This window comes from Gallus gallus, chromosome 3, assembly GCF_016699485.2.
Source record: "Gallus gallus isolate bGalGal1 chromosome 3, bGalGal1.mat.broiler.GRCg7b, whole genome shotgun sequence".
Classification (NCBI taxonomy): domain Eukaryota; kingdom Metazoa; phylum Chordata; class Aves; order Galliformes; family Phasianidae; genus Gallus; species Gallus gallus.
The window spans coordinates 28,852,915-28,880,322 of record NC_052534.1 but is presented as its reverse complement, the minus strand read 5'-3'; the positions used below and the strand labels follow the sequence as shown (position 1 = coordinate 28,880,322).

The window sequence follows — 27,408 nt, the reverse complement described above, 5'->3', positions numbered from 1 at the left end:
AAAAAAAAAAAAAAGAAAAAAAAAAAGAGAGAATAAAAATAAATACGAATCCAGACCAAACAGAAGAGGATCAAGACTTGGCTTCACCTTCCCTTCCTCACACACAACGTCCATTGAGGAAGGAGAAACCACCCCGGGTGCTGAAACAAGAGCTGCACTCACGACCAAGGCGCCGGGCAGGAGCGGGAGCACCCACTCGGCCACCTCCTCATCCCCACGGGCGAGGAGCGCCCACCCCGATGCACCCCACGCTCTCTTATCGCGGGGATGAGGAGCGCGGACCTACCTAATCGCTCTGCCATTAAGTAGTGAGGGCGGGCGGAGAGCATTCCCCGCGCTCCCGGGACAGTTTCAGGGACCCGCTGGGCTTTGCGAGGAGGGGACGGCCGCCGGCTCCCCGCGGGCAGCCCAGAGCTGCCCCGCTGCGTTCCGCCCCGGGCGCCCGCGGCACCTGCCGCCCTGCCCGGCACCCCCGTCCCCGCCGTACCTGCAGGATCTTGTCCAGCCCCTCCTGGCCCAGGCAGGGGAACTGCTTCAGTAGCTCCGTCTTCTGCCGTTTGTAGTCGTCGGTAGCCGAGCGCCAGTGAGGCTCCTCCAGTACCTCGAAGATCGCCGCCCCGATGGACAGGTAGAAGATGATGGCCGAGGTCAGCAAGGGGCCCCTGTCCACCATGGTGCCGCGGCGCGCGGGCGGGGAGGGCGGATGGGCGGGCGGCTGCCCCGCGCTGCGGCCGAGGGTGCCCGAAGCCGCCCTGTCTTTCCCGACACCTCTGCCTTCCCCGCCGTCCGCCGTGCCTCCTCTCCGGCCTCTGCCGCTTTGCCTTAGAGCCTTCCACACTCCCCTCCCACTCTCCTCCTCCCTCTCTCCTCCTCCGCTCCTCTCCGTTCCCCCGGCTTGCCTCCTTCCCCCGTGTATTTTCCCCTCCCTTCCCAGCAACGATTTGAATTTGGTGCCCTCCCGCTCCCTCCCCCGCCGCCCGCCCAGCCGCGCGCATGCGAGGCGGCCGCCACCGGTGCGCCCCGAGGTGCCGCCGGCCCCACCGCGAGGGGCTCCCCGCCCCGCGGCCCCGGTGAGGGGCGGCCGCTGGGGCCCGCCAGGGGGGGAGGGGGACGTGCGACCTCCCCTCCCTTCCCCTCCCCCGCGGCTGTTGGGAGAGGGCGTGGGGGGCCGCCGAGGTGAGGCCCTGTGGCTGCGCTGCTCTGGGCGCTTTTCCATTCTTCGAGGGAAGAAGAGACGATATTCCTCCGCGACGTGTTTTTATTATTGTTTGGGGGCTCGTACCAATGCTCGGAGGTCGTGAAACGAGACCTCTGACAAAGTGCTGGAGGAAAGTCGTCGGGAGCTCTGAGGAGGATGGAAGGGGCAGCAGGCAGGCTTCAGTCTGACAGTGACCCAGGGCACTAGAGACCTTTCAAAGCAGGAACAGCATCTCTTCCTTTGTGCCTGTTTGTACACTCAATAATTCATACCTACCTGCCCGTTCCCGTGTATGGGGGCTGTCAGTTTGGCAACTAGGGCGAGACCCTAGCAAGTGCCTCCCTAGCTAACTGGAAAGACCTGATAGCAACCTTTCAGTGTCTAAAGGGGGCCTTTTAGAAAGAAGGGGACTCTTTAGCAGAGCCTGCTGAGATAGGACAAGGGGAAATGGTTTCAAACTAAAAGAGGGGAGGATGTAGACCGAATTTAATGAAAAAGTTTTTTACAATAAGGGTGGTGAGGCACTGGAACAACCTACCCAGAGAGTAGGATGTCCCATCCCTGGAGGCGCTCAAGACCAGGCTGGATGGGGCTCTGAGCACCTGATCTAGCTGTAGCTATCCCTGTTCATTGCAGAGGAGTTGGACCAGATGGTCTTTAGAAAGGGTCCCATTCAAGTCAAATGATTCTATGATTCTGTGCAAGTTGTTCAAACCCTTTGATGGTAAAGTTCACCAGCTTTCTCCACTGGTGGAATCATTCTCGGGCACTACTCACAGTCTCCATGGTCACATGGAAGGTGTTTTTTGTGAATGGGTTTGGAAATGGGATTTAAAAAGTGGGGGAAAGAACCACAGAATGGCTTAGCTTGGAAGGGAACTCAAAGCCCCCACAGTTCCAACCCCGTGCCATGGGCAGGGTTGCCACCCACCAGCTCAGGCTGCCCAGGGCCCCACCCGACCTGGCCTTGACACCTCCAGGGATGCGCCATTCACAGCTTCTCTTAGCAACCTGCGCCAGCACCTCACCACCTTCTGAGTAAATAATTTATTATCTCACCTAAATCTCCCCTCTTTTAGTTTAAAGCCATTTCCCCTTGTCATATCAGTATCAGACCATGTAAAAAGTTAGTCCCCCTCCTGCCACAATGAGGTCTCTCCACATCCATCTCTTCCCCAAGCTAAGCAAGTCCAGCTCCCTCAACCTTTCTTCATAGGAGAGGCATTCTAGCCCTTTGATCATCTTTGTGGCACCCTTCTTGTCCTGAAATAGCAAGTCAGTGACAGAATATAGCAGTGTGTTGTTACATGACATGGCAAAGGGTTTTGACTCCTCGAGTCTCTTTCCCCCTAGACAGGAAGAAAATAATAATACAAACAAGCAAACAAATAAATAAATTGAGGTGTCCATAGGACTTCGGGATGCTTAGGTATGTCAGCTGGAGTTTACACTCCAAAAGCCAGCTGAAATTTCTCACATGGACCTGACTGAAATAGGAGAAGAGAGAACAGAGAACTGGGAAGAGGAAGGAAACAAGGAGAAAATACACGAAGTACGAGAAAAGTAAAAGGAGAGCATGTGGACAGCAAAGGAACTGCCCAGTTGGGAGGTATCCATAGACATCTATCTCTAAAACTTTGACTCATGCCAAATGGATACTCCTGTGAGACTACCCACAGAAATTTACGTGGCCCATAAAAATTACTGCCTACTAGCTTGTATAGTGCTTTGTGAAAATACATCTGCAAGAGGCTCCTGGCAGCCTAAAAGCAGGATTGGAGAAACCACAAAATCCACAAGCATGTTACGTGATCAGCATTGCTGTGTTTGCATGGGATTCCCCAGTTATGAAAAGGCAACATTAAGAAGACAAAAGGAGTGCTGAACTGTAGCAGTAAAACATTCAAATGGCAATTATGTCCTAGAGGAGAGATGAAGTAGAAGATGACCTTATAAACATCTTTAAAATAATGGTATAGGGGAACTAAAGTAATTTATTTTTAAGCAAAAACAGGGGATGTTTCATGAAGTTGGAAGGCGGAACTCTTAATCACAAAAAAATAAAAAAAGGGGTTCATGGTTACTGTGTGAAAATTATTCCCATGTGCTATCACTTGGTCCAAGACCTTTGCAAGACTTGAAAAACCATTGGCCATATAAATGCATAACATGAGCATCCATCATTGTGTTACTTAATGATTTAAAGTAAAAAATTGTAAGGTATGTGAAAGCTCACAGCAAGAGCTTTCCAATAGTCCAAACTATAATATAATTCTCCTTCTGGTGTTCCCACACCTTCTTCTGAATCACCTGCAAATGGTTAGGATATTCCAACAGCAGGAACAGTAGTCTGACACGTTATAGCACTGTTACACTTGTGTGTTCCTGACCCTGAACAGCTGTGCTTCATAACTGGAAGGTATTTAATTCAGTTTTGAAACTGTACTCTTCTCCATCTGTCTCTGAGTCTCTAAAGGCCCATTTATACCATTGAAACTCTATCCTAAAGGGATGAGGAGTGGCACAAATGACCCTGGACCTACTGCAATTGTATAACGTGGATGAGAACAAAACCGCTTTCAGGTATTTTATAGAAAGTTTGTTTGCGATTTTGATTCAACGTTTCTGCTCTCTGCTCTAAACTCTCAATCACTGATTGCTTAATTAGTGCTCTCAGTAACTGAGTCAGACAGTATTTGAAAACAAACAAACCTGCAAATCACATACTATGTTGAAATGCTATTACACTTGCTAGACTGTCTCCTGTTTCTCAGAATTTCAAAGAGATAAGCCGGGTAAGGAATATCATCTAGAAGAATAGCCTCTTCCCCGATGAACAGTAGCCAACTACTCCTGCAAGTTAGAAGCAATCCTCTGAGTACCAACAAACTTCTTGTATTTACATATTCCACTTCGATTTCTTTATCTTCTGCAGAGCAAATTATAAGGCGTTTTTTCATGTCCAAGTGAGTGTGGCAAGAAAGAATGTTTCTGTAGCTGGTCTCTCTTTGCACCTCCTGATTTAAAATGCTTCTCCTGACCTCATAAAATGTCCCATATTCTTTTATTCATGGCCATTTTAAACTCTGTTTCCCTTGGATTAAACAGTACCCCTATTGTTAACCCACAGCACCTGCCACATAGGCCCCACAGCTTTTCATGCTAGCTAAATTAATGAAAAGGCTGGGGTTATTCACTTCAAGGCTTTTAAATCTCATTAAAAAACCAGGGGAGAAACAGCAGATAGTACTGTGGTGAGTAATACCACAAGTATCAATCATTTGTTTTATTTGCAGAGGTCATTATTCAGGCTGTCCAGTCCAAAAGGAAATCTCTTTCATCCAAGCTGTATGTCTGAGACACATTTGCTGTACAGATGTTTCCTAGAACAGCCTGAAATGAATAAATGTCAGAAAATATTTTAGATGGAGCAAATAATAAAAGACATCATTTGGGTGAAGGAAACCTGCCATGTAATGGCAAAGACTGCATACTGAACAGAGTATGACAAGGGAAAACAGTTAGGCCTCTTCAAGACTGTGCTATTTTTCACTTGGAAGTTTATTTTTGGCTGGTCGATTGCTCTGTTCTGTATGATACCTGTCAATTCTACATCATTCTGTTTTCTTTATCTATCACAGCTTGGACACCTTCAATATTGTTTTCAAGCATTATAAATCTAGCCATAGTTTTAAGTAAGCTGAGGTGTGTACTATCTTGACTAGAAGTTCTCCTTCTTTGGAAAAGTCATTTGTGCACAGAAAGGGTAAGGCTGGTCTGCAGATGATGAAGAACTTTATATGAGACATTTGTAGAAAGTTCAGATTTTTTCCATGTGCTCATTCACACCTTTTGGCCTAAATATTTATACATAACACATTTTGTGTCCATGTGTGTTATACCATGAACGTATAGTAACATGTTCTAAATCAGAAACAGAATAAAAGCTTTACCAAAATAACGCACATACCACTGCAACAGACTTCTTCACCCATGGTCAGATAATGAGTGAACAAACACCACATGACAGATGTTAGTCATACCGCTTAATGAATAACTGGTGATGAGTACAATACCTGTGTAGAATAGCCATAATGTGTTCAATAAAATATACACATTTGGACCGTCTGTTTTTTTTTTGCAGAGGTATCCACAGTGCTCAAAATAAATGACTTCATCAGAAAGTCGAGATAGTTCAACATTATTTTTTTTTGTATTTTCTTGACTGCCATGTTTTTCAGCCATCCACAACAGTCATGGGGTCTTTGAAACTGAATGATGAAACCCTATTTCCTTCAAAGTATTTTATAAAGAAAGACTCTAGCCTTCACTTTTTACTTCACCATGACCTGAATCTTGCAGCTGAATGCTGGTAGTACTGAGTACTTATGATAGACCTTGACTTTGACACTTGTGCATGTGATCAGGGCAGTTCAGAATACAGCTGCCCCAAAAAACACAGCTTGGACAATATTGGCCCTGAACTGGGTTTATCTTCATGATACCTGCAGCACATTAGTATTCTAGATGGTGTGCTGGAGGCTGTTTGAGCACCATGGCAACAGAATCAGTGAATAATCCAACAATCTGTTACGTTGTTATGTAAAACATTGCTGCTGAGTCTTATTCTGGTGTGATTAAAAAAGAGTTAAATCCTATTTGTGTACAGTAATACGTTTGAATGCCTGCACATTTCACTGAAATTTGCATGCCAAACCAGTTTAAATTAACTTGCATCAGTCTTGTGTCACAGCGCAAAAAAGCTTCTCCAGTGCAATGGAGAAGGTGACAGTAAGACCAGAGAAGAGAATTCAAGGAGCTGCCAGCCTCCCCCTGTCTCCAAGCGGGGTTGTGTAGCAGCACGTCTGTGTGCAATGGGAGCCCTTGTATGGCACCAGGCAGTTTCCACATCCACATCGGGCTCCCTTCCATGCCTACCTCATGTTTTGTTTGTCTACCTTACAACTCAGTTTAATAAGCTGTTCCCACCTACTTCTTCCTATTATAGAAACAATGTTACCACATGAATTTTAGCAGAAGAAGAGTGGTTGACGGCTTTTCTTTTTTTATCCCTCTTGGAGATAACAAATAAAAACAGGTAAACATCCCAAAAGCATTGAAAGGAGCACATTCTTACAATTTATGCTGTTGGTCCAAATCCTGCAGCAACATCTTGTTAGGTTAGTCTAGGTATTAGTTGGGGAAAAAAAAAAAACCAAAACAACAGCCTTTGAATGAACAAGCGAGAGGGTCAGTTGTGTACTGTTAAATAAGTATATATTTGAGATTTTTTTCTGTATGGACATTAGTTGCTTTTGTGCATGATATTCTGGAATGAAAGAAGTGTAATGACCCATGCTGTCTCCAGGCATGTACTTCTTCCTTTGAGAAGAAGCCATAGTCTACTTCTGCAACCTCTTTGTGATCCTTCCTCTATTATGTGTGGAAAAAAGAAGACAGCAAAGGCTGAGACATACAGCTGTCCTGCATAAGAAGTGCTTACAAGTTGTTTAACTTACTGTTATACCCTCCCAGACCATTACCAGGAGAGATATAAAGAGTGTTTGGAGGGAATTTGAATTTCAGTGTTTGTTGCCTTCCGATGGCATAAAGACCTAGTGCAGAAGTAGCAAGAAATGTAGGTCACCAGCAGAGATGACTCTAGGGAGGCAACATAGCACAAGAATGCCTGAATTAGAACAACAGAGTAACCTCCACCTGATTCTAGTGCTTTAGTCTACAACCAGATTGTTGTTAGTTCTGTAAGCATAAAAGCTGCCTGCAAGCTCTAAATTACTGTGGGCCCGGTATTAAGGTGAGTGTCATGCTCTTGCCTCTTAGTGGCTTTGCAGGAATGTATGTTGGGGATCGTAGTCAATTACAAGATAATGAAGTGGTAAAGGAAGTTAGACACTGGAGGTTTTCCTCATTTTGTAGCAGTTTAGCACTACTCTGTTCTTTCTGTCCAGTGACTTGTTGGTCTCGGAGCAGGACAAAGTCCAAGGAAACTGGGAAAGCAGTGGAAAGAATGGGAGCAAATTAAAGCTGGCCACACTGGTGTTGTGTGACAGCAGTGTTCCCTTCAGGAGCTCATGGGGAATTCCTGGTGACTCAAATCAGAACAAAAACAGGAGCAATGGGATGTGGGAGAGGGTGCAGGAATTAGAGTTGTAGAGACTCTACAGGAATTAGAGTTGAGGGTAGGGAGAGAGAGTGCGAATAGGCAACCTGAGAATCTGCTAAGTTTGTGAAAATCTTTATGGAAGTTGGTGGGGAAGGTGGAGAAGAGAGTGGTGCTGAAAGAGACTGTGACCCCATCAAGATGAAACAAGGTGGTTCTCTGTAAGGGCATCCAAATGGGGAGAAACACCCATATCTGCTTCTTTAACTTAAGAGGACCATCTGGGCCAGACGGAAGTCTCCCGTGTGTATTGCATTCCCAACAAGGGTTATAGAACCTAATGGTTAGCAGGCTGTTAGAGATTTCGTAACTCATTTCCTCTGTATATTAATTATTTATTTTGCTGGATAGAGAAGCAGAATAACAGAAGAGGAAGAAATAAAAACTACGTGGTGCTATTCAGTTATTTAAAAAGGCTGAGTCAGTAAGGAGATGGGTGTAGATGGCACTACTTCAGTCAGAACAGAAAATTCAATGCATTCCTAGCAAGTGTTAACTTTTTTTTTTTTTTTTTTTTTTTTTTTTTTTTGAACTATTGAGCCATAAGAACAATGGGACAAATCTACAAATACTTGCACAGGTTAGTAGTCTTTGCTCAAGAACTCACGCTAACAGGGAAGCCTTGCAATAATAAAGATTCCTCAGGTTGCCCCTTCAGTCTGCCTTAGCTTCTCCCCTTGCTTCACTCCCTGCCAATATTTTGCAATTCAGTGACAATGAGAGTTAATAGAAGGTGTGTCTGTGATTCTATAAAACAATTTGCATCATCATCTTTAGTGATGAAATTTTCACAGGGAAGGAGGAGCAGTGCATTTTGCCCAAATGAAGGTTGCACCGGCAATGTATCAAGAAGCCTGAAGCGCTTAATTTTCACAGGGGAAATCTGATTATAGCAGCCCATATTTGAGTACAGAAATGTGTCATGCAGAAACTACAGCACCAATGCTGCTTCCAAGGTAAGTCTAAATGTAGTCTAAAGCTTTCAGACTTGCATTACTAGCATCGTGTCACAAGCATGTGGACAGGTTTGGGCTGCCTTGCTGAAGTTACTGTACTACCTGTACAACAGACCACGCGACTGCTGCCTCTACCTTACTGAAAACACATCGTTAGCTTTCTGCAGCGAAGAAACTGTGCTGCTTTCACTAAACAGAAGTGGCCAGAACCTGATAGTTGACGTTAACTGTGTTGTATGTTATTTCAGTTTGTGTCTATTATAAACAGATGGCAATACAACTTTCATTCTGACCAAAGGAACTGATAATTGACACAGAGCTATTAAAACATAACAAACATGCAATGCCTCAGTTGGTTGAATAAAAGAACTGTCAGAAATGCCTTTCCTCTGCTGGGCTGCCTAGTGCAAATACAACAGCCTTGCTTATTAAACAAGGCCTCATTTAGTTTTGGGCTTGTCTCAACAGCATTTTACAAGCACTTGGGACAAGATCATTAAACCCGTATATATCAGCTGAAGACCTGCTTCTCAAATTTCCCTGTAATGCTGGGAAAGGCCCTAGTTACACAATTATACATTAACTAACAAATAATTGTTCTCAGCAGTGGGAAGTATTTTGAAGCTCTCTAGTGGAGTGTTCAGATGCCTTATATTAAATCTACAGAGATTAAATTCTGTAGCCCTTCTTTATAGTTACATGGCTTACAGGGCATGCTGCAATGTTCACATCAAAATCTACTTGGAGAGTAATGTGGAAAGATAAAAACTGGAATGTTTGAATGCCCATTATCATGATAATGTGTGAAAATCTGTTATCCTTAACAGATCAGTGTGAAAATGACATTACTGAGACTCATAGGCAAAGAGAAGATTTTGATACCTAACATTTCTAACAGAGAAAGGTAGGAAAAGCCAGTACAGTCCTTAATTGGCAAGGCAGAGTGGAAAGTGTGCTACTGCAGGCTGCGAAGGATGGCACTGGAGCCTACAGGAAGGGTTGTGCAGGGGTAAGCAAGAGCTCACACGAGCAGCTTGATAGTTTGCCAATGTATACAGAAGTAGTATGCACCCTTCAGTCAGTCACTGCATTGAATTATGTTTTCAGTTGTACCTTGTAGAGTGAATAGCAAATAATTTTAGACTATAACACTGTCCAATCTGTTCCCCCATATGCACTCCTTTTCCAAAGAATATACCGTTCCATGCAGTAATGAGAGCATTCAAATAACAATGGAAAGAATGACTATTCAGCTGAACTTGCTTGAAAGCTGCATATCCAGTTCTCTGCCTTTTTTGGTCAGTCTCTTTACACCATTTATGCCTATTTTTAAACAGACTGAATAGGATAAGAGATTCCAGCACACCTGATTCAACTTTTAAGTTGAGCTCCACAGAAAGGCAAACACTGTGTAGTCTCAGAGGAAAAAAAAAAAGTCAGTAGAACTCTTCCTGCTCCCAGAACACTTGCATTTCTTAAAATTATCCCAATGATATGAGAGTGGAAGGTTACACATGAACAGGAATGCAGGACACAAGAGGTCATATCTTTCCATAATACTATTATCTCACATGTGGGAGACTTCTTCCAGGCAATATACCAGAACTCACAAGTTGTCTTTTAAAGAACCTGCAAAAAACTACTGAAACTGACACAGACAACCTGCAAAGTGCAAAACCATCAGCTGAAACAAACACATTTGTAAAGCTGAGCTATAAAGTCCTCTACAGTCCTACAAACTATAGAGGTGTATTGTACTTCAAGGGTGAGACTGAAGACACAACTCATTCCTCTTGATCTCTGAAAGTTTCTCATATTTTTTTTCACAAAATCATGGAATTGTAGGAATTGGAAGGGACCTCTAGAGATCATTGAGTCCACCCCCCCTGCTAGAGCAGGTTCCCTACAGCAGGTCACACAGGTAGGCTTCCAGGCAGGTCTTGAATATCTCCACAACCTCTCTGGCAGCCTCTTCCTGTGCTTCGTCACTATGACAGTAAATAAGTTCTTCCTTGTGTTGGTATGGAACTTCCGGTACAGATTTCTTCTCACCATATCCTGCCTGTGGGCAGTTCTACAGCCAGCTCATCTACTAGCTGGATAAACTGCCTCTGCTGTAATCTGAACACTTGCTGGGACAACAGAGAAGATAGTGGAGACAGATATATAGGATAAAGATTGTATGTCCGTTCTCACTGCCAGGTTGTGCAAGGCACAATACCAAGTGAAGTTCATCGCTATGTGCAGGGCCAGGATACAATTTATACAGTACTTGAGTCCTATTTAATCCTCAGTTTGGCTGTAGGTAACAAATAACTCTTGAATTACACTTCTGCACACAGGAGGATTTTCATTAAGAATTATTATTAAGAATTATTCTGAGAGAGCAGAGATCTTTATTTTTTCTTCTTGTTGGAAAGTATCCTCATGCCTAGTGAACTATGAAGTACTTGTGTTTATTGAACTATGAAGACAAAGAATGGAAATTGCAACTACTACAGTAGGGAAAAATTTTTACATCACTCCTCTGTCTTGTTTGAGTGGTTCACCTCCATACATTGCTCTTGCTTGGACACTGCAGTTTCTATTCAGAAATGTTCTTCCTTGAGAGTTTGCTATGTGAAGCAATAACTAACAGAACATCTATCATTTTTAGTGCCTGGCATGGTGCATTGTTTTCTCTTTCCAACCTGCCACGAAAAGGTTCAGATAGTACAATGACTGCAGTGACGTGGCGCAAGACACCCGAGTGCACTTGCTGAACCAAATTTATTTCTCCAAAAATAGTGCCTCAGCAAAAAAACAAGCATCTAAAAAAACAAATTGCCTATAATTCTTCTTCTTTTTTTTTCTTTTTTTTTTTGTTTGTTTGTTTTTTAGTTCTTCTAGTCCACAGAGGAACTTATTTTCTTTATTGGAAGGAACTCTGTTTGTATAGAGATGGGTACAAGCCTTCCATAACTCTAAAATCCTCCAGGCCTTATAGACAGACAGGTGTCATACTGTCTTCTCATACACATTTTGTCCTTGATGCAAAACAAATCTGGTTCGGCCCTTTGCAGGCCTCTGAACTGTCAAAAGTCTGAAACTGTGAGACGCCCCAATAATTGCATCACGTGAGCAGGGAGGAGGTTGGAGGGAGTCATCACTTGAGAATGCATGCCCGCATGTCTGCTCCTATATGGGATCTGGCACTGAACATGTTAGATCATGCATGGAGGAGATGCACAAGCCACGCTGCTGGCAGATGTGTGCTGCTTAGCAGGGCTGCTTTGAGGATGAGCCCTGGCGAGGTCTCCTCCACCTGCCTCACCCCTAGGCTTGTCCTACCCAGTGGGGTACCACCAGAAAGAATGAGTATGGCAGAGGAGAAGCAGAAGAGCAAATTTCACATGAATCACCTGCTGGCATCTACCAAGAGATCAAGTCATTCATGTCAAAACCATAGAAATAATGTCCGAGGTTGTCAGTTCCTTTAAAAAACATAGAAATTTCATTTGCCCTTGACTGAACCATGTTTTGGATGTTATTTTGCTTGCCAAATGGCTGTAACCTCTCAGCATTCAGTTTCTTATTACCAGATCAACACAAAGCCTTCTCTAATCCCCTGCCTATGCTGTATCTTGTGTCATATTGCTGACAGGCTAGTCTGTGCTAGAAAAGAGAAGTGTCTTCATGAGAAGCCGTTACTGTAAAGATTACTAAGTTCACTGTGACTTCCTCACAGCGAGTATTCTTGCCATTTCCTTAGAAAAACACTGAAATTGTCAAGGGATCATTGTACATTGAGGAAGAAAAAATATATATACTCAGCGAATACAGGCACTCTTTGGATTCCTGTGTGGCAGAGCCAAAGTACTGAAGAGCCCTTCTCTTCAGGTTCAGACAAAAAAAACTGTGACTCTATGTGCTCTCAAAAAGATGTCAGCAATTGCAGAAGAGTGGAAAGGAAGAGGAAATCTGTTGGAGCCAGCCAAAGAAAAAAAAGGTGGTGAAATGAATGGTGCTTCATCCACTAGAGAGAAAGAGGAACCAACAGCTCAGTTTCTGCTTACGGGATGCCCTCCCAGCCTCAGCTTCAGTTTGAAATTTTTCAGAGAAGTGGGTGCAGATATCCAAGGCGAGGAGTAATGTGTGCCACAAAAAAATTAAAGGAACAGCTGAAGTCAGAAAAATAACTTAAGAAAGGGCTGAATTTCATTGCCCCTCATCTAGCTTTGAACTTGCTTGAATCCAGGTACATTCAGAAATGGAATTCTAAAGCAGACCCACTTCTGTTTTCAACTGACTTAGGCTCTGTTATGGACTATTTATCAAAGAATTATGTAAGCAAGATATCACTCAAGGTAGAAATTATGTAACAGTAGGATGTTCTAAGTTGGAAGGGACCCACAATGATCATCAAGTTCAACTCCTATGTGTAGAAATGTAGAAAAATGTGTTGTGAATACTGTTAATAATGTTATAACTTACAACACTTTAAATATTATGGTTAAGAAAGCCCCAGACAAGTACTTGTGAGCTTTAACTACATAGCTCTGCACATTCGTACATATAACTATGTCATAAACCCAAGCACTCATGTTAAAGAGGTTAAAATAGGGTGCAGTTGTCAGGAACTCTTCAGCTGCAGACAGAAAGTATTTCAGCAGACCAAAAGGAGTACAAAATGATGATGGACTGAAAAAAAATTCTGCTTTGCTCTGAGTTGCAAATAGAGTAGAATTTGCCAAAAAATATATAATAAGAAATTCTTTGAAGGTATATAATAATATAAATGCAAGGCTTTTGTACCTTTATAACTCTTTCTCTAATGATTCTAAATTAATTTATAAAAATTACTTAGCACTAACTACAGCTTTGTGCTGTGGGCGTGTATTTTCCCAGGTGGTTCTGATATGGTCGTGTGAATTATCCTTGATAAAAAGATTTGGAGAAAGAAAAAAAATCAATACAACCAAAGTGGCAAGGAAAAGGGAGGTAACAGAAGGACTCTGAGAAAAAAGCCAGGGATCCATTAGGACTGGAGCATGGGTGTTTCACCTCTTGTTCCTGCTGAGCAGTGTTCTCTGTCACTATCATTCTCACTAACTTACCTCATCAGCATGATGTCAGGTTACATATTGTCATGGCTTTACACAATTTCTTTTTTTAGATTATTAGTTGCCTTCTTTTTGAACGCTCATCAGATTCACTCAGGGTGATATTAATGCCTCCCCCAGAGAAGCCCAGGTTGTATTATCATGCTCTAGGAATAGTTCTGAACTCATTTACAGTTGCTGCTTAGATTTTAGAATAGACTGTGTCTGTCAAGCCATCCCTTTTAATTTTTCCAATTGTTGGATGTTTGTAATCATATACATGTAAAAGATTGCACAATGACACATGATTGAAAAATAATTTGAAAAGAAATTTCATAGTAAGCCTCTGAATTCTGACTTGAGAGAAGTTACTTCAGTTTCTGTCTTGCCACAAGAACCTTTCATATAGGAATTGTAGGATCTTTTCTTATGGGAAAAAATAATAAAAAGAACTTTGTAACTAGGGAGATGTTAAGAGATGAGTGACGATTAAAAGCTCTGACTGACGTATCAGGGAAATGTTAGCAAGCCATTCTGAGAAAGATGCTCTTAGTTTCCCTACGCAATTGAGGCTAGATCCAGATATTTGTTGTCAGATGCTAGTGACCCTGTAACTTGACATAATCAGCTGTTGATGGGAGGGTTTCATGGGTAACACTGAGCTAAGATTTTACCAGCATTTATTATTAACTTTTTTCTTTTTTTTTTTTACTAGAGCCAAATAGCACAAAGCAAACTAAATGAGTGTTTACCTCTACTGTTAAAAGAAAGGAGAATGTGAGAGGACAGTTGGTGGCTCAGAGAGGGTTTGATAGCCAAAGACTAATGTCCTTGTAAATCTGATAAGTTAACGGGCAGTCCAAAGTTTTGTAAGAGCTCCAAGGTTTCCATTGGGATTCCTTTAGATAAGAATTTGAAGGGCGCTGGTCACTTCTGAAGGTACATTCCCCTCTCAAGGTCCAGCATCTGAGGAGAAACAACACTTTAAAAAAAATAGATTTGTCCTTTCATCACATAAGGATGATAGGGATGGACTCTTTACGATCTCTTAAGAAGAAGTGTGCGGTCCGTGGACGTGTAAAAAAAGAAAGAATTTGATTTGTCAGAATTGAATAGAATAAAAAAGCAATGGAACTGAGAAACTAAAAATCCTGCCATACATTGCCTCCTCAGTCAGGGTAATGTCCTAAATATAAATATACAATACTGCCTGAAGGTAGTGCATATAGTAAAGTACTTGAACACACTTGTTTCTGCATACTTTACACATTCAGCACACTTCTATAGTGTGCTAATTTGATGCGGAAGAGTCGCTGATCTTGAACCTGCAGTCAAAGCTCAGGGCACTTCTCTTAGGGAAGGTTCTTGAAACTTTTTTGGCCTAGGTTCAAAGGCTACTCAAAAGTTTAGACTCAAACTAATCAAGTTTACTACATTCTCGACAGACTATTTTCCGCCTTTCATAGCTCACCCCTGAGATATATTATTCATAAACTCAGCAGAACACCTATGTTGCATTCACACTATTTGAGGTATATATTATAATATACCCTACCTGAGATCATGAATCTAGTAACTGTTCAATCAGTTATACAATTAACATATATAAATGAATTTTGTATTCACTGATGAATGCACGTTTGTTGTGGAGAGTTAAGAGGGGAATCTGAAAAGTCTTCTATTACATTCATTTCACCTGACAAAATTTTATCACATTAAATTACAAGCCAATGTGTTTACACAAGCACAAATTTTAGTTGGCTGTGCTCACTTTACTTCCATACCTGTAACAGTGCTTAGCCAATTAAGAACAGAACAGTGGAGATATGCATAAGGCAGTCTTTGCTTGTCCTGTTTGGGAAATTGGGTGGGACAGCAAGACTAGCAATTTGTTTCAAACTCTTCTGGCTTGTGGGAACGGTTGATTTCATACTTCAAGTGTTTGCATTTAATTTGCATCATTGCTCTTTTACTCTATTTTTTAAAAATACAAATGTTCAGGTTACAAAATGCACTATTCACATTTAGGATTGTCAGTGCTTAGAAAGGAAATGTGTTACTAGTTCCACTGACCACTTAATGGCACATGTGTTAGCAAAAGTTTGCATGAGTGCTGAGTTTCTGGCATCAATTTTTTAAATGACTTTTTTTAGAGAACAGACAAACACAGTATTCTGAGTTTTGCAGCCAAATGTGTGTCTTAAGGTTTGAAACTGCCAAGTCTCTGTCAGTACTATCAGTTGCTGTAGCGTAATCACAAATGAAAGTATTTTTGTATGGTTGGGCCAGAGTAAAATTGGGTGGTTACCACAGACAGCAATTCACTTAGCCTTAAAGAATTCAACTGTCATTGATGTCTCATGAAAACAGAAATATCTTTCCTATAGTCAGATGCTCAAATTGCAATTCCCGTTTACAGAGCAGTTCTCCAGTGTGATTTGCAGTTTTTGCATGGCTGAGAACTCCAAGAAAGGTATTTTTAGAAGTCACCTTTCACATTTAGTAACCAGATTGAAATTTGGGTACCAGTAAAGGCTCAGCTAGGCTTTTCAAATTCCTCTTAGGTGCCACAGAGCTCCTTCTATGAGCTGTGGATGTTGTTTGTCTATATGTCTGTAGGCATGGGCTTTTGTTACAGGCTTGTGGGTTTACATATTTAAATTTTACCTGTCAGATAAAAGAGCATTAGTCAAAATAAAATGTTAGTAGTTGATCGAACTACTTGACTAATTCTCCAGTGGCATCTACCAAGTATTGATCTGATTTTGGATTAAGGGAAATGTATTTTCTTCAAATTCTATTATCACATGACTTTTAAAATCTTAATCTCAAAGATTATCAGCAAATGCTAGGGGAAAAGAAGACCTATAGGAAGACATTCAATCATAAGCACAAAAAGATTTCAGTACTCGTTCCTTTTAGAAAAAAGAGCTAAAGTATAACCTCAAATTCATGGAATCTCCCTCTATTTCTTTTTTTTTCCCATCCCTTTTTTTTTTTTTTTTTTTTTATTTTGCTCTCAATAGCAACAGAAATTTAAGAATGATAAAATTTAGAGAACAGTATTATAATAGTGAGCAGACACATGGTATACCACATAAACCAACTAGGGAAATGAACTCAGATTAACTGACATGATAGGGACTCTTTCTGCCTCTTGGAACTCAGTTTCTGGTTTCCTAATTTCTAATTCTAATGCCCTAGGAAGATTTAGTCTTTGTTAAAGACAATATGTCTCTTTTTTCCTCCATTCCCTTCTGTTATTTAATCGAATACTGATGAGAGTAATTCAAATAAACAGAAAAAGAAAAAGGTCTCCATAAAACATCAAAGATCAATGAAGAAGCCTGTAGCTAAATCAGTCTTAAAAAATTTATGTTGACAATTCCACTCAGATCCAGAACCTTCCAAAAACTAGAAAACTGTTTTTTCCTTTTTTATATCACTTTAAGGTCATAATTTGCTACTTCACTTGAAATTTTCAACCCTAAATAAGGAAGTATCAAAAAGAATATTAATCCTACCCATTGGTTATTGTGGAAAAGTTACTCTGCTCTCTGTCCTTTTTGGCTGCTGCTAGCCGCCATTGTTTTTAAGTACTGCTGGAATATAACTTTATCATAGGAACTTGCTGTGTTGTACTGCTGCTTCCTAATGGTGTGCTCTTGTTTCCTTTATTTGGCTACAGTATAATATTTACGCCATTTGCTTTACGTGGATGGAAACAGAAACCAGAACATGAAAGGTACTGATGATATTGATAATGCTGTAAATCTATACCTTATTTGATTCTCTTACTTCTGTCTTTACTATCTACTTATTTATTTTATTTTTATTTTATTTATTTATTATATTTATTTTATTTATTTATTTTTATTATTTAAACCTCTGGGAGCCCTTTGGTTTACTAAGTACATAGGAATGTTCTTTATAGGCAGAGCAGGTATTTTTCCATTCAGCACTACCTTCATAACCTCATGATGTCTTTGACAGATGAAGTTATTCATTACTTTGTCATGTCCAGTGCAGACTACTTAGTGTTAGTATGATCTTTTGGTCAGAGGCATGACGTGTACCAGTACAACTACATACCTGAAATCTACAGGAAGAATGCAACTGAAAAAAAGAAAAACAAACAAACAAACAAACAAATACTATGTTCTGCTTTTCCTATGGCATTGAAATACTTTGATATAAATGCTTCACAACCCATATAATTTCATCCACAGTTTAGAAAGTAGGAGCAGTACAATTTCTAGGTGAGAACATGTCCCAAATAACCTTTTTATGATTTCTTTTATACCCAACTGGCAATCCTAGTGAATGCAGAATTGTAATTCAGTTCTATTATGAGCATAATTTGATTTAAGTGCTTTCTAATTAAAAAAAAATTTCAAAACCCTGCGTTAATTTCAGATTAAGTGCTTTACTGCATAGGAATTTAGATTAGGCTTCCGTTGAGTCAGAAGCCAATGACTTAATGAATCCTTACATGCTTTTCTAAGTTCTTCTTTTAGACTGTATATTCTTGGGCTCAAGAAACCGATGATTCAGTACAATGATTGTGAGAGTTATTTATTTATATATTTATTTAAAACAGAAAATACATTAGATGATACCATACATGTAAAGCAGAAGCTGTATTACAGTATCCCCTTCTGGGGGACATTAGACAGAATTAAGGAGTACCCCTGTACTGGGAAGTCAATGGTCCAAGGACAGATGGATAACAAGAACCATGGAAAGGAAAATAATATGTATGTATTAAACATAAAATCTTGGGGAGATGACCTGATACTGAAGGGAAGAGCATAATCAATACCTAAAAGATAATTTTATCTACCCAGACATCAAAGGAAGAGAAAGATGAGAATCTTTCTGAAGGCTACCTTTAATTTTTGATAATCCCCCTTTCTTGCAAAAAAAGTTTCTGGGTGATCTCCAAGAAGTAGCAGCATTAAATGAATATACTGGGACAAACTATGTGAATATAACAAAAAGACTAAAGATTTGTTCCTGGATGCAGAGAAACCACCTCAATGAAAACTAAAGTGCAATTTTTTCATCTTTTAGCCCAGATGGTGTGCCAGTGGACTCAAATATGTGGTTATCAGGGCAAGTTGTTGCTGCCACTTCTCAGCTAAGCTATGATAGAAAGAAATTTGATCAAAGAAATCATCCAAGACCACTTAGCTATAAACTATAGGTGTAGATGTCACCTATGTTTCAAGTGGCAAATGCTCAGGATTTGTAGACAGTCTGTGTATGCTATTGAAATTATCTAGGCATATCCAAGCTCCCTCCCCAAAACCACGTGAAATAGAGTTGAAGTCTGGCAAAGCAAACAGATTTAACACTGAGCTCTCATTTCAATAAGGCATTTGTGATCTGTGTCCAAAAGTAATCTTGGTTTCCAAAACAGCACAAATAATTTGGCAACTAATGTTCACAAAAATCAGATTCTAAGTGTTCCTTTTGTTCTAACTCTAATAGTTCAGTTTGGGGTGCAGTATGACATTATAGCTATGACAATCTATGGCTTGATGTCACTGAAAGAAGTGTTCTCACTTCTCAGAGCACTTCCTTAGGTAAAGCTACGCACAGCTATAGAGGTTTAGGCAAATAAGTATTGTGTTAGCATAGAAATTGGTGTTAAACTGATGTAATCTGAGTGGACATAGCATTCTCTATATTGATTTAGCCTCAGTTAATTACCTAGTGGCTTCAGCCAAATCCTTAAAGCTGCTCTTAACTTCTTACACATCAGGGTGTGTTATGTTTAATCATTTTCTTTTCTGAAAAGAATTTAAGTCTTCAAATGTACCTCAGGGATTTAGAAGCCTAATACTCTCTTTTTATAAATAGCTTGCATGTCTAGTGACCTCAGTCTACTTGTAAGCCACTAAAACTCATGCTTATCTAGAAAACACTGTTGCAAACTTAAAATGGAAAGAGTCTGCACCTGCATTGTGCAGCATTGAGCCCTAGACTAGAAAACATGTCCAAAGCAAATATTTAATTGAGGATAAACAATTAACTGTTCAGAGAGATCAGAGAGAGAATTCACACTTCTGGCTATGACTGTTTAAACTTGCCCAGCTGCAGGTTAGGAGTAGTGACCATGTCGATGTTGCCTTCACAGCCAGAAGCGACAAAAACTTGATTATTAAGACAATGTCAGGTCTCCAGGCATAAGATGTACATAAAGCCCTGAACTCTATGCATACTATACATTTTCCATGCCTGAAGAGTTCTGAGGTCTCTTTTAATAACAGTGTCCGAACATGAAAGCCAGTGGTGATCACAAGTTCTTACTCTGTCATTTATCTGGTATTTGCATCTCTTGTTAAGGGCAAAAAGCAGGGCGTGGAAGAGTGAATGATGTCATGCAAAGTGACATTGAAGTCAAAGAAAGATCTGCAAACACACATGCTGAAAAGTCAGCTGTTCTATCTATCCTTTAATGTGGAGACTTGGGAAAAGTGAGGAATTCAGAGATGTCTTCTGACAGTGTTAGTACACTAAGAAAGCAAAATGGCTTAAAGCAGCTTAGTCAGCAAAACTTGGCTTTCCTGCCTTACATGTTTATTTGATTAATTTAATGTAACCACAGAGATTTAATACTTTCATTTCTACCTCACTTGGACATGATAGTATCAGTTCAAAATCTCAGACACAAGGGTACATTGTCATCATACATTCTCACCTAAACTTTAAAACCTTGCCTTATGAGTAGCAAACATTTTAGTATTAATCCTAGATTTCTGAAAGTCACGAATTTGCCAAGAGACAGAGGATTATTCAAACAGAATAATAACCAAATATGTGCTTAAAACACTTACAAGATATCGTCATTTTGTGTCTTGCTGGTGGAACATGGCCACGTGTGTTGGAGCTTGCTGATGGACCCAATGGCCTGATCACACCAGCCTTTTATATATGCACAGCATAGCTTTGGGATTCTGTTCAAAGCTCTGGGACAGCTGGCAACGCTGCTCCAGCCAATGTTCCTCCCCAGTACACTGCCTTAAAAATATTAATAACAACAAACCACTCTGGCAATAGCAAGGACCTTCATACAATAAAATAGCCAAACATACAAATAAAATGACCACCTCCTAATGGAGCTGAAAACAAAGACTACTGTGTGAAACTCTGAAAGGTACGGTACTGACTTTTTTTTTTTACAGTTAAAATTAGAGAAGTCTGGCCTCTAAAGTCATGAATAAAAAAATTTGCTTGTTCTTGTGCACACTGTACAATCTTTACTTCCCAGTCTCATTTGCTCAGCATACATGCAGGCATGAATGAGATGACAAAGTAGAAAGCTTCCAGTTTTTCCTAAAATTATAAAGTTCTAGTGCACTAAGGTCTTACCCCACATCCTGTATCACTCCCCTGTCCCGCTGCCACAGTTCTTGTGACTGCAGGTATTCTTTACCTTTCCTTTTATCTTAGGATACTTGATGTACATCAGTTAACCCAAGGTTTAAAACATAAAGATAGAAATAGCACTGAAAACAAGCCCAAAGAAGATACTGACAAGCAGTCTGTCTTGCTGTAATTTCCAGATGGATCTAGTGCAGAAAACACATTCCTGAAACTAGTAGATTAAAGCATGGCAACTGATACAGCTCAAGTTTGTGACTCAGGCAAATCTATGTTTACCCAGTTAGGATTAATATTGATACCAGCCAGAAGTGCATTCACTTTAGTGCCAACATTAATGGGTCTGGGGCTGTCCATCTAAATTGACTACTTGCTCTGCTGCGTGCTATGAATACACCATTGATTTCTTAATTTATTTTAAAAATTACAAAACAAACACTCCCAATACAATCTGGATTTTAACTTGCAGGAGAGCTGAGCTGGTTCAGTCGGGTTATGGTAATTTGTCTGTTAACATTATTCTGATGAATAAAATGCTTATTATAAATATGTTTGTTCCTTCTCCCACTCTAGTGGCCTCTCGACAAAAGTATGGTCTGATTTGGGCTTTAAGAGTTTGCTCTGCAGAAGCAGTGCAACTCTAATCATTTTCTAAGAGAAAATTAATTAGATGTACCTCTAAACAGAACAACAAATCTGAGAAGGTGAAATCTTCCCACAGTTGAGTAGGACAAATGAGAGACGCATCCTTCTGTGGCTGGTGAATTCTAAACATACGCAGTATTCATGTGCAGCAAGTATCACTGGAAAATGATGCAGTCTATAGGCATGTGAGCAGCACTGGCAGTTACTAAATAAATAAATAAATAAATAAATAAAAATCTTTGAAACAGATCATCTCACAAGCCAGATCCTAATAGAGACATATAAATGTTAATTCCAGCACAAGGAAGAAGGAGGGAATACAATGAAAAATGAACTGAAACTGCACACGCTAATTGAGTTGACCTGTCTTCAGTTTTAATTGTTATATCAGAGAAGTCAAACCTAATTCATTTCCCAGGGGCCCTGCACCCTTCAAGTTACATCTGCCACTAATGAACACTTCACTCAAAAACTCTTTCAGTATCTGTTTTCAGGGTCAAAGCTTGCACGTGGTGCCAAAAAGAAGCCAGGAAATTTCACCTCTCTACCTGTCCTCTCTGCCTACTAGCAGGAACCCAAAATAAGGAGGCACTCTATTGTGCCATGCATCAAGCAGGTTGTCCCAGTGCAGAAGAGCATGATAAAAAGGATCAAAACCTGTCACAACTAGAGAGATTGGAAGGACTGCTATTTTTGCAGATTGAAGGCACATGAATTGTACAGGAGAAAGGTATGTGTAATGAGCAAGTTATTTGGAAAAAGGAGGCTAAGAGCACTAAAAGCACAAGAGTGTCTTTGATCTTATACTCCAGAATTTAAGCCACTCCGGAGCAGATGGATTTCCATCTACCTACTTCAATCTTCTGCTTGCATTGTAAGCTACTGATCTGACCACTGTCTCAGGTGGGCTTGGACTAGCTGAATGTTCAATCGGATTTCTTACAGAAACTCCTTTGTTCTTCTAATTGAACAAGGCTCTTCATTCAAAGTTCAAATCTGTTTCTTGCAGTGATATTTAAACGTATTTAAATTACTTGCTAAACCAGAGGTTATGTTGGTACCTGTTTTGGGCACAGTAGAAGTTGCACAACTCTTAAGAACAGACCTCTGGCCACTGTGGATGGGAAAAGATGCAGGCACATGATTGTTAGCTCTACTGGTTTGATTAGCACGTTAACCACTTGGGTGGATGTTTATCTAAAACCATCTGCTCTGTTAGTCTGTGTAACTATCCGGAACAACTCCAGAGGACAGTCTTTTAAACAAAGGGATTGGACAGATGGTTAGCTTTGCAATTCAGGTAGAGCACTAGAGGTTTGAGGAAGTAGATATAATTCCAATGTAAGCTTGATTTACCTACTTATCTTGCAGTTATTGGATTGTTAGAGCTGTTGCGACAGTTCTCAGGTAGCGTGTCTTATAACATTACCATAACAATTCATGCTGCATGTTTGGCAACGCCAAAACACTGGGGTATGTAAATTCATAGAACAGTTGCACTGCTCAGCTTCCAACTACAACCCCAAAGCTTGCTGCCCCTTCAGCCGAAAAAAAAAACCAACATGGAATTATTTGAGTGCAGAATTCTCTAGACCCCTTCTAGAAGATGTTTAAATGTCTTGGCTTAGTTTGTACTGCTGTGACTTCTTCTATGCCTGCATTCAGCTACTGAATCGTAGCTGAAGTGGGCTGGAATTAGTCTTTGAGAGCTGATAACTTCTTACATTTACTGAAGATGAGAGAACATCTGATTATACACACTTACTGCTTCTTTGGGATTTGCCTGGCTTGGCTCAAGCCAGCAGTCTTGCTATATATGTCTCATTCTCTGTATTTACAAAAGTAAGTGATAGCATATATCTGGCTCCTCAGCTGTGCAAGAAATATAACGAGAGAATACTGTTTTTAAAAACATCCAGAGTGACACAGACTGTTCCCTAAGTCTTGTGAGGGTACCACATGAGAAAGGAAATCCCATAAGAAAAGGACAAGCATTGTTTGGATATTTTGGTTGTCCTTGAAAACTTACAGGGATGTAAGAATGTGGGAATGTGGGAACCAAAGTGAAGGTAAGTCATTAAAAATATTTGGCAACGAGGGTCTACTCACAGAAACACAGATAAACAGTGTGTTTTTTTTCAGTATTTTTTTTCTTGAACAGTTCAATCAGACATTTACTAGATGAATATTCAAATAATTCATTTTGTGGCTTGGCAGTTAAATAAAAATACAGGGGGAAATTCAGCTGGGGTCAAACAGATTTTGAATCTTCTTGCCAAACAAAAATCAGTAATTGTTTTAATGTCATCTTCCAACTGACACAAAACATTTCATTTGAAGAATTTCTACAGAAGCAGAAATATGGAGAAAGGGAATGCTTCTCAGAATTACTGCTGGGGAAACTGTTGCCCCTTTATTCGCTATCTTAAGAGCAGTTCCACTTACACAGAACATATGTGATCCATATTGAACACTGTCCTTGATCTCCATTGCTCACCTCCCAGAAGAGTGGACTAGTCAGTACACATGGTTAAAAAGTAGCTCTCATTACACACTGATGCACTTGAAGGAGCAAAGATGGGAGCTTCAGCCTACTAAGAAGTTTATCTTGCACCAGGTAGAAGTACATTTCTGAGCACTTTTTTGTGGCCTTCCTTTTGTAATATTTAAACACTTTATGCAAAATGGAGTTGTGCTAATCCTAAGTTTCTCGGAGCCTGGGTAAATGTTCTAATTCCAAGCTGTCAGATAAATGCAATATTTGTTACATTCTTCTTTATCTTTGTGGCAAAAGAGGAGGAGGATCGGGTTCTGGCCAACGTATCTAATGATTTCAAACCAAATTTGTAAATAATATTAGTTTAAGTATTCCAAACACGCTTTACTGAATGTTTGTCTGGCTCCAGTAATTTCTTTGCAAACTCTTGGGGAAAGAGTGCCTGCCAGACACATTTTCTGGAATAAGAAAGCTCAGAGGACCCAAGGAGGAGGATTGTAGTAAAAAAGTTTTTGTTTTAACTGCATCGAGTGTGTACATTATACGATAACCTGCATGAAAGTCTGACCATTACATGAATTATATATAAAGTATATTCCTGGGCCAAGGAAGACAAACTGAATGTAAGATTTGTATTAAACTGACTGATACTAGCCATTTTTTCACAGTCATATCTTCTAAAAAAAAATAAAAAAATAAAAAAAACCCCACAAGTTTGCAGGAAATGCAGTGATCCTACTCTCTGAAATATAACATCTCTGTGTTCCTTATTAATGCGATTGTCAATTAGCTAAGCTCAGATTGAAGAAACTGTTTGGAGAAGATGAGTAGGGGAAATTTTTAAGGGGTCACTGGAAAAAGATCTAAGAAGGCACGCTGTCTCATGTGTTGCTGCTGATGCACAAACAGACTTCCTGGAAGAAATTAAAATAGTGTCAAGAGTGCTGGCATAAGTAGATGAATGACCAGTGCCTTTGGGGCACTGATGTTTTGTTACGTAGACAAAAAACAGACAAGGTCATCACATGCATTCACATGTAGTAGTTATGAGGAAAAAAATCTAATACTTCCTTACTTCAAGAACCTAATCCAGGAGTCTTTTTAAGATATGATGACAGATCACAAGTTAAGGAGGTAAAAGGGGGGCACACAGTGGCTATCATCTTTTTTTTTTTTTACTTTCCCCAAAATCAAAAAAGAAGTTGTATTTTAGACCACACTGGAAATGTCTGCAGTCTACTGTCACCATCCTTAGGCACAGGCTGAAAGACAAACTCTGATCAAAACTGATATCTAGACCTTTCTATTGGGATGCAACAGCTTTAGAATCAGAACACTACCATGTGCTTCATGTTCCAAGTGATCAGTAATGGCTGGAAAAACAAACAGAAAAGGAAAAAAAAAAAACAACCAACTAAACACAAAAACAACCACACCATCTTCTGCTTTCCGTATAATTCCAAGTTGCTAACATAACACTTAGAACAAAATGAAAGTACCCACAGTTTCTAGCAAATGGAAACAAACCACTGCATTGATCAGCCAAAATACCTGCTCAGCTACAAGCAAGGAAACCAAGAAGTTGGCCAGCTCTCAAAGAAGCTGTCTAGAATGAGACTCCACCAGGTGGTTACACCGTTAGTTAGGTGACTTGCCTGACTTCTGACAAAAGCCTTGCAAGTATCATTATGTTTCCAAAAAACAACAACAAAACCAAGAAAAAAGAGTGAGAGAGACTTATTTTTTAGAAAATGTGTTCTGATGGAAAAAATGTGACCAGCTCAAAAGGCAGTTCTCTCTGAGGTGTTCAAACAGCCTTTGTTGCCTGAGGCCTGGAATTGTTAAAAAATGTTGTGAATGCCAAAAGGGAATTTACTCTGGAAATACAGTTCATGGTGTTGAAGGACTGATCAGTAAAGTAGGATTGCTGTAGAGCTTGAAAGGCTATCTGATAATAGACAGAAGCCTACCTTGCTAATGGCACTTCACTGAGTAAGGGAATACTTTTGTTCATACTCTCATTACCCACTATTGCTTTTACCCACAGGACTAGAACACGTCAGAAATTTTGCCTTTAAATTTATGTTCTTGCAAATACAAGGGAGGAAAAGAAGCATTTGATATATTTACAGCCCTTATACAGGGTATGTTTGATATGGATCAGAAGTACACCAAGATTCACATTTGTCTGAAGCATAGACGACGGAAGTTACAGTCCAAGAGTTTGATATTTTATTTCTGTGAAACAAACCCTTTATTATCACTAACCCTTGGTTTGTGCACTTGTGTCCTGTGTTGACACTCACTGTGGTGAGTATTGGATATAAAGCTTCTCTTCTGATTTGCTTCGCTGAGGTCTATTCCCTAAATGTTCTTTTTATGATGATTTCCTTCTCAAAAAGACCTAATGGCTCTCAGAAGAGCTTTATGGGACTTTCAGTAAGAAATAAAAGGGGCCAATGAACTGATTGACCGCGTGACCTTGACTTGTGAGCCCTTGAGTACCTTGATGTACTTTTACTAACAGAAGCCAGCAGGAATATATAGCAGAAATGAGACATTTTATTGCTGCTCAAATACAGCCATGACAAACTAGATACTAGATTGCTCTGTGTCACTGAGAAATAGAAAATTTAGATTTAAAGAAACTCCTTACAAGTGATAAATATTATTCCTGCTCTGATCAGATTTTAAAAGTCATACCAAATAAGCAAAGACCAGGCAGTTCCCAGAGGATCTGCAGTTGATATAAGAGCTTTCATTTTAGCCAAGGCAGACCTTGACAGTATTCCCATTTTCACTGTTGTCGAATGGAAATGCTTTGCATTCTTCTTGCACCTTTTATCAGCTTGTTGATCTTGTTTAGAGGCAGTAATGAATTAATCTTCATAACACCAATGTAAACTGAAATTTGTTTTCCTTGTTCTGCAGATGGGAAAGAATGAAGCAGAAAAATGATGCAACTCATTTAAAGAAGGCTTGGCAGTGCCAGACACAGAAACTAGATCTGATACCCAAGCCACTGCCTTAACTTTGCTGTCATTGCCCTTTCAACTTCATGCTATGCAATAAGCATTCAAGCTGCGTACACATACAAAGAAAATCTTCACTTGCTTTTAAAAAAAAGATGCCTAAACTAATAGGTTCATAGCTGGACACCAAGTGTGCCAAATATTCAGGACATCTTTATGCATGAAATTTTATGACAGCAGTGCATCGTTTGACTTTTTTTTTCCTTTTTTAATAAGAACTTCTATTTAGGTATGCTATGTAGAAGTATTGCAGAAAAGAAAAATGTTTTGTGAAAAGAAAAATAAACTGCTCCTGTTTCAGTGGTGTGTGTATCTATCTGAGATTGATATTTATTTCTACTCATTTACCAATGTTTCAAAAAAATATATGCTTGGACTAGACCCTACAAAATATGTGAATTTGAACATTGGATCTCAAGCTTTTTCATC

General features: G+C 40.0%; 1 protein-coding gene and 1 long non-coding RNA gene across 9 annotated transcripts in view; one reads left to right on the top strand and one right to left on the bottom strand.

The window, feature by feature from the left end:
• KCNK5 (potassium two pore domain channel subfamily K member 5) overlaps window positions 1-824 on the bottom strand; it is a 33,452-nt gene extending 32,628 nt beyond the window's left edge. The window contains exon 1 of one of the 3 annotated variants that reach the window (XM_419478.8): window positions 488-824. In XM_419478.8, the coding sequence (XP_419478.2) occupies window positions 488-673 (186 nt within the window). In that variant the 5' untranslated portion in view covers window positions 674-824. Of the gene's footprint in view, window positions 1-87 lie in introns of all 3 variants that reach the window. The other 2 variants (XM_015283798.3, XM_046939075.1) reach the window with 2 other exon arrangements.
• On the top strand, window positions 343-27,279 carry LOC101748090. 6 transcript variants are annotated; one of them, XR_006938692.1, is made up of 7 exons: window positions 343-647; window positions 3,708-7,959; window positions 8,174-8,335; window positions 17,105-17,161; window positions 22,022-22,180; window positions 25,995-26,257; window positions 26,879-27,279. It is a non-coding gene; the product is annotated as an uncharacterized LOC101748090 (long non-coding RNA). The 6 variants fall into 6 exon arrangements; XR_005858247.2 differs by lacking the exon at window positions 3,708-7,959; XR_006938689.1 differs by lacking the exon at window positions 3,708-7,959 and having other exon boundaries at window positions 22,019-22,180.
• Window positions 27,280-27,408: the final 129 nt, after the last annotated feature.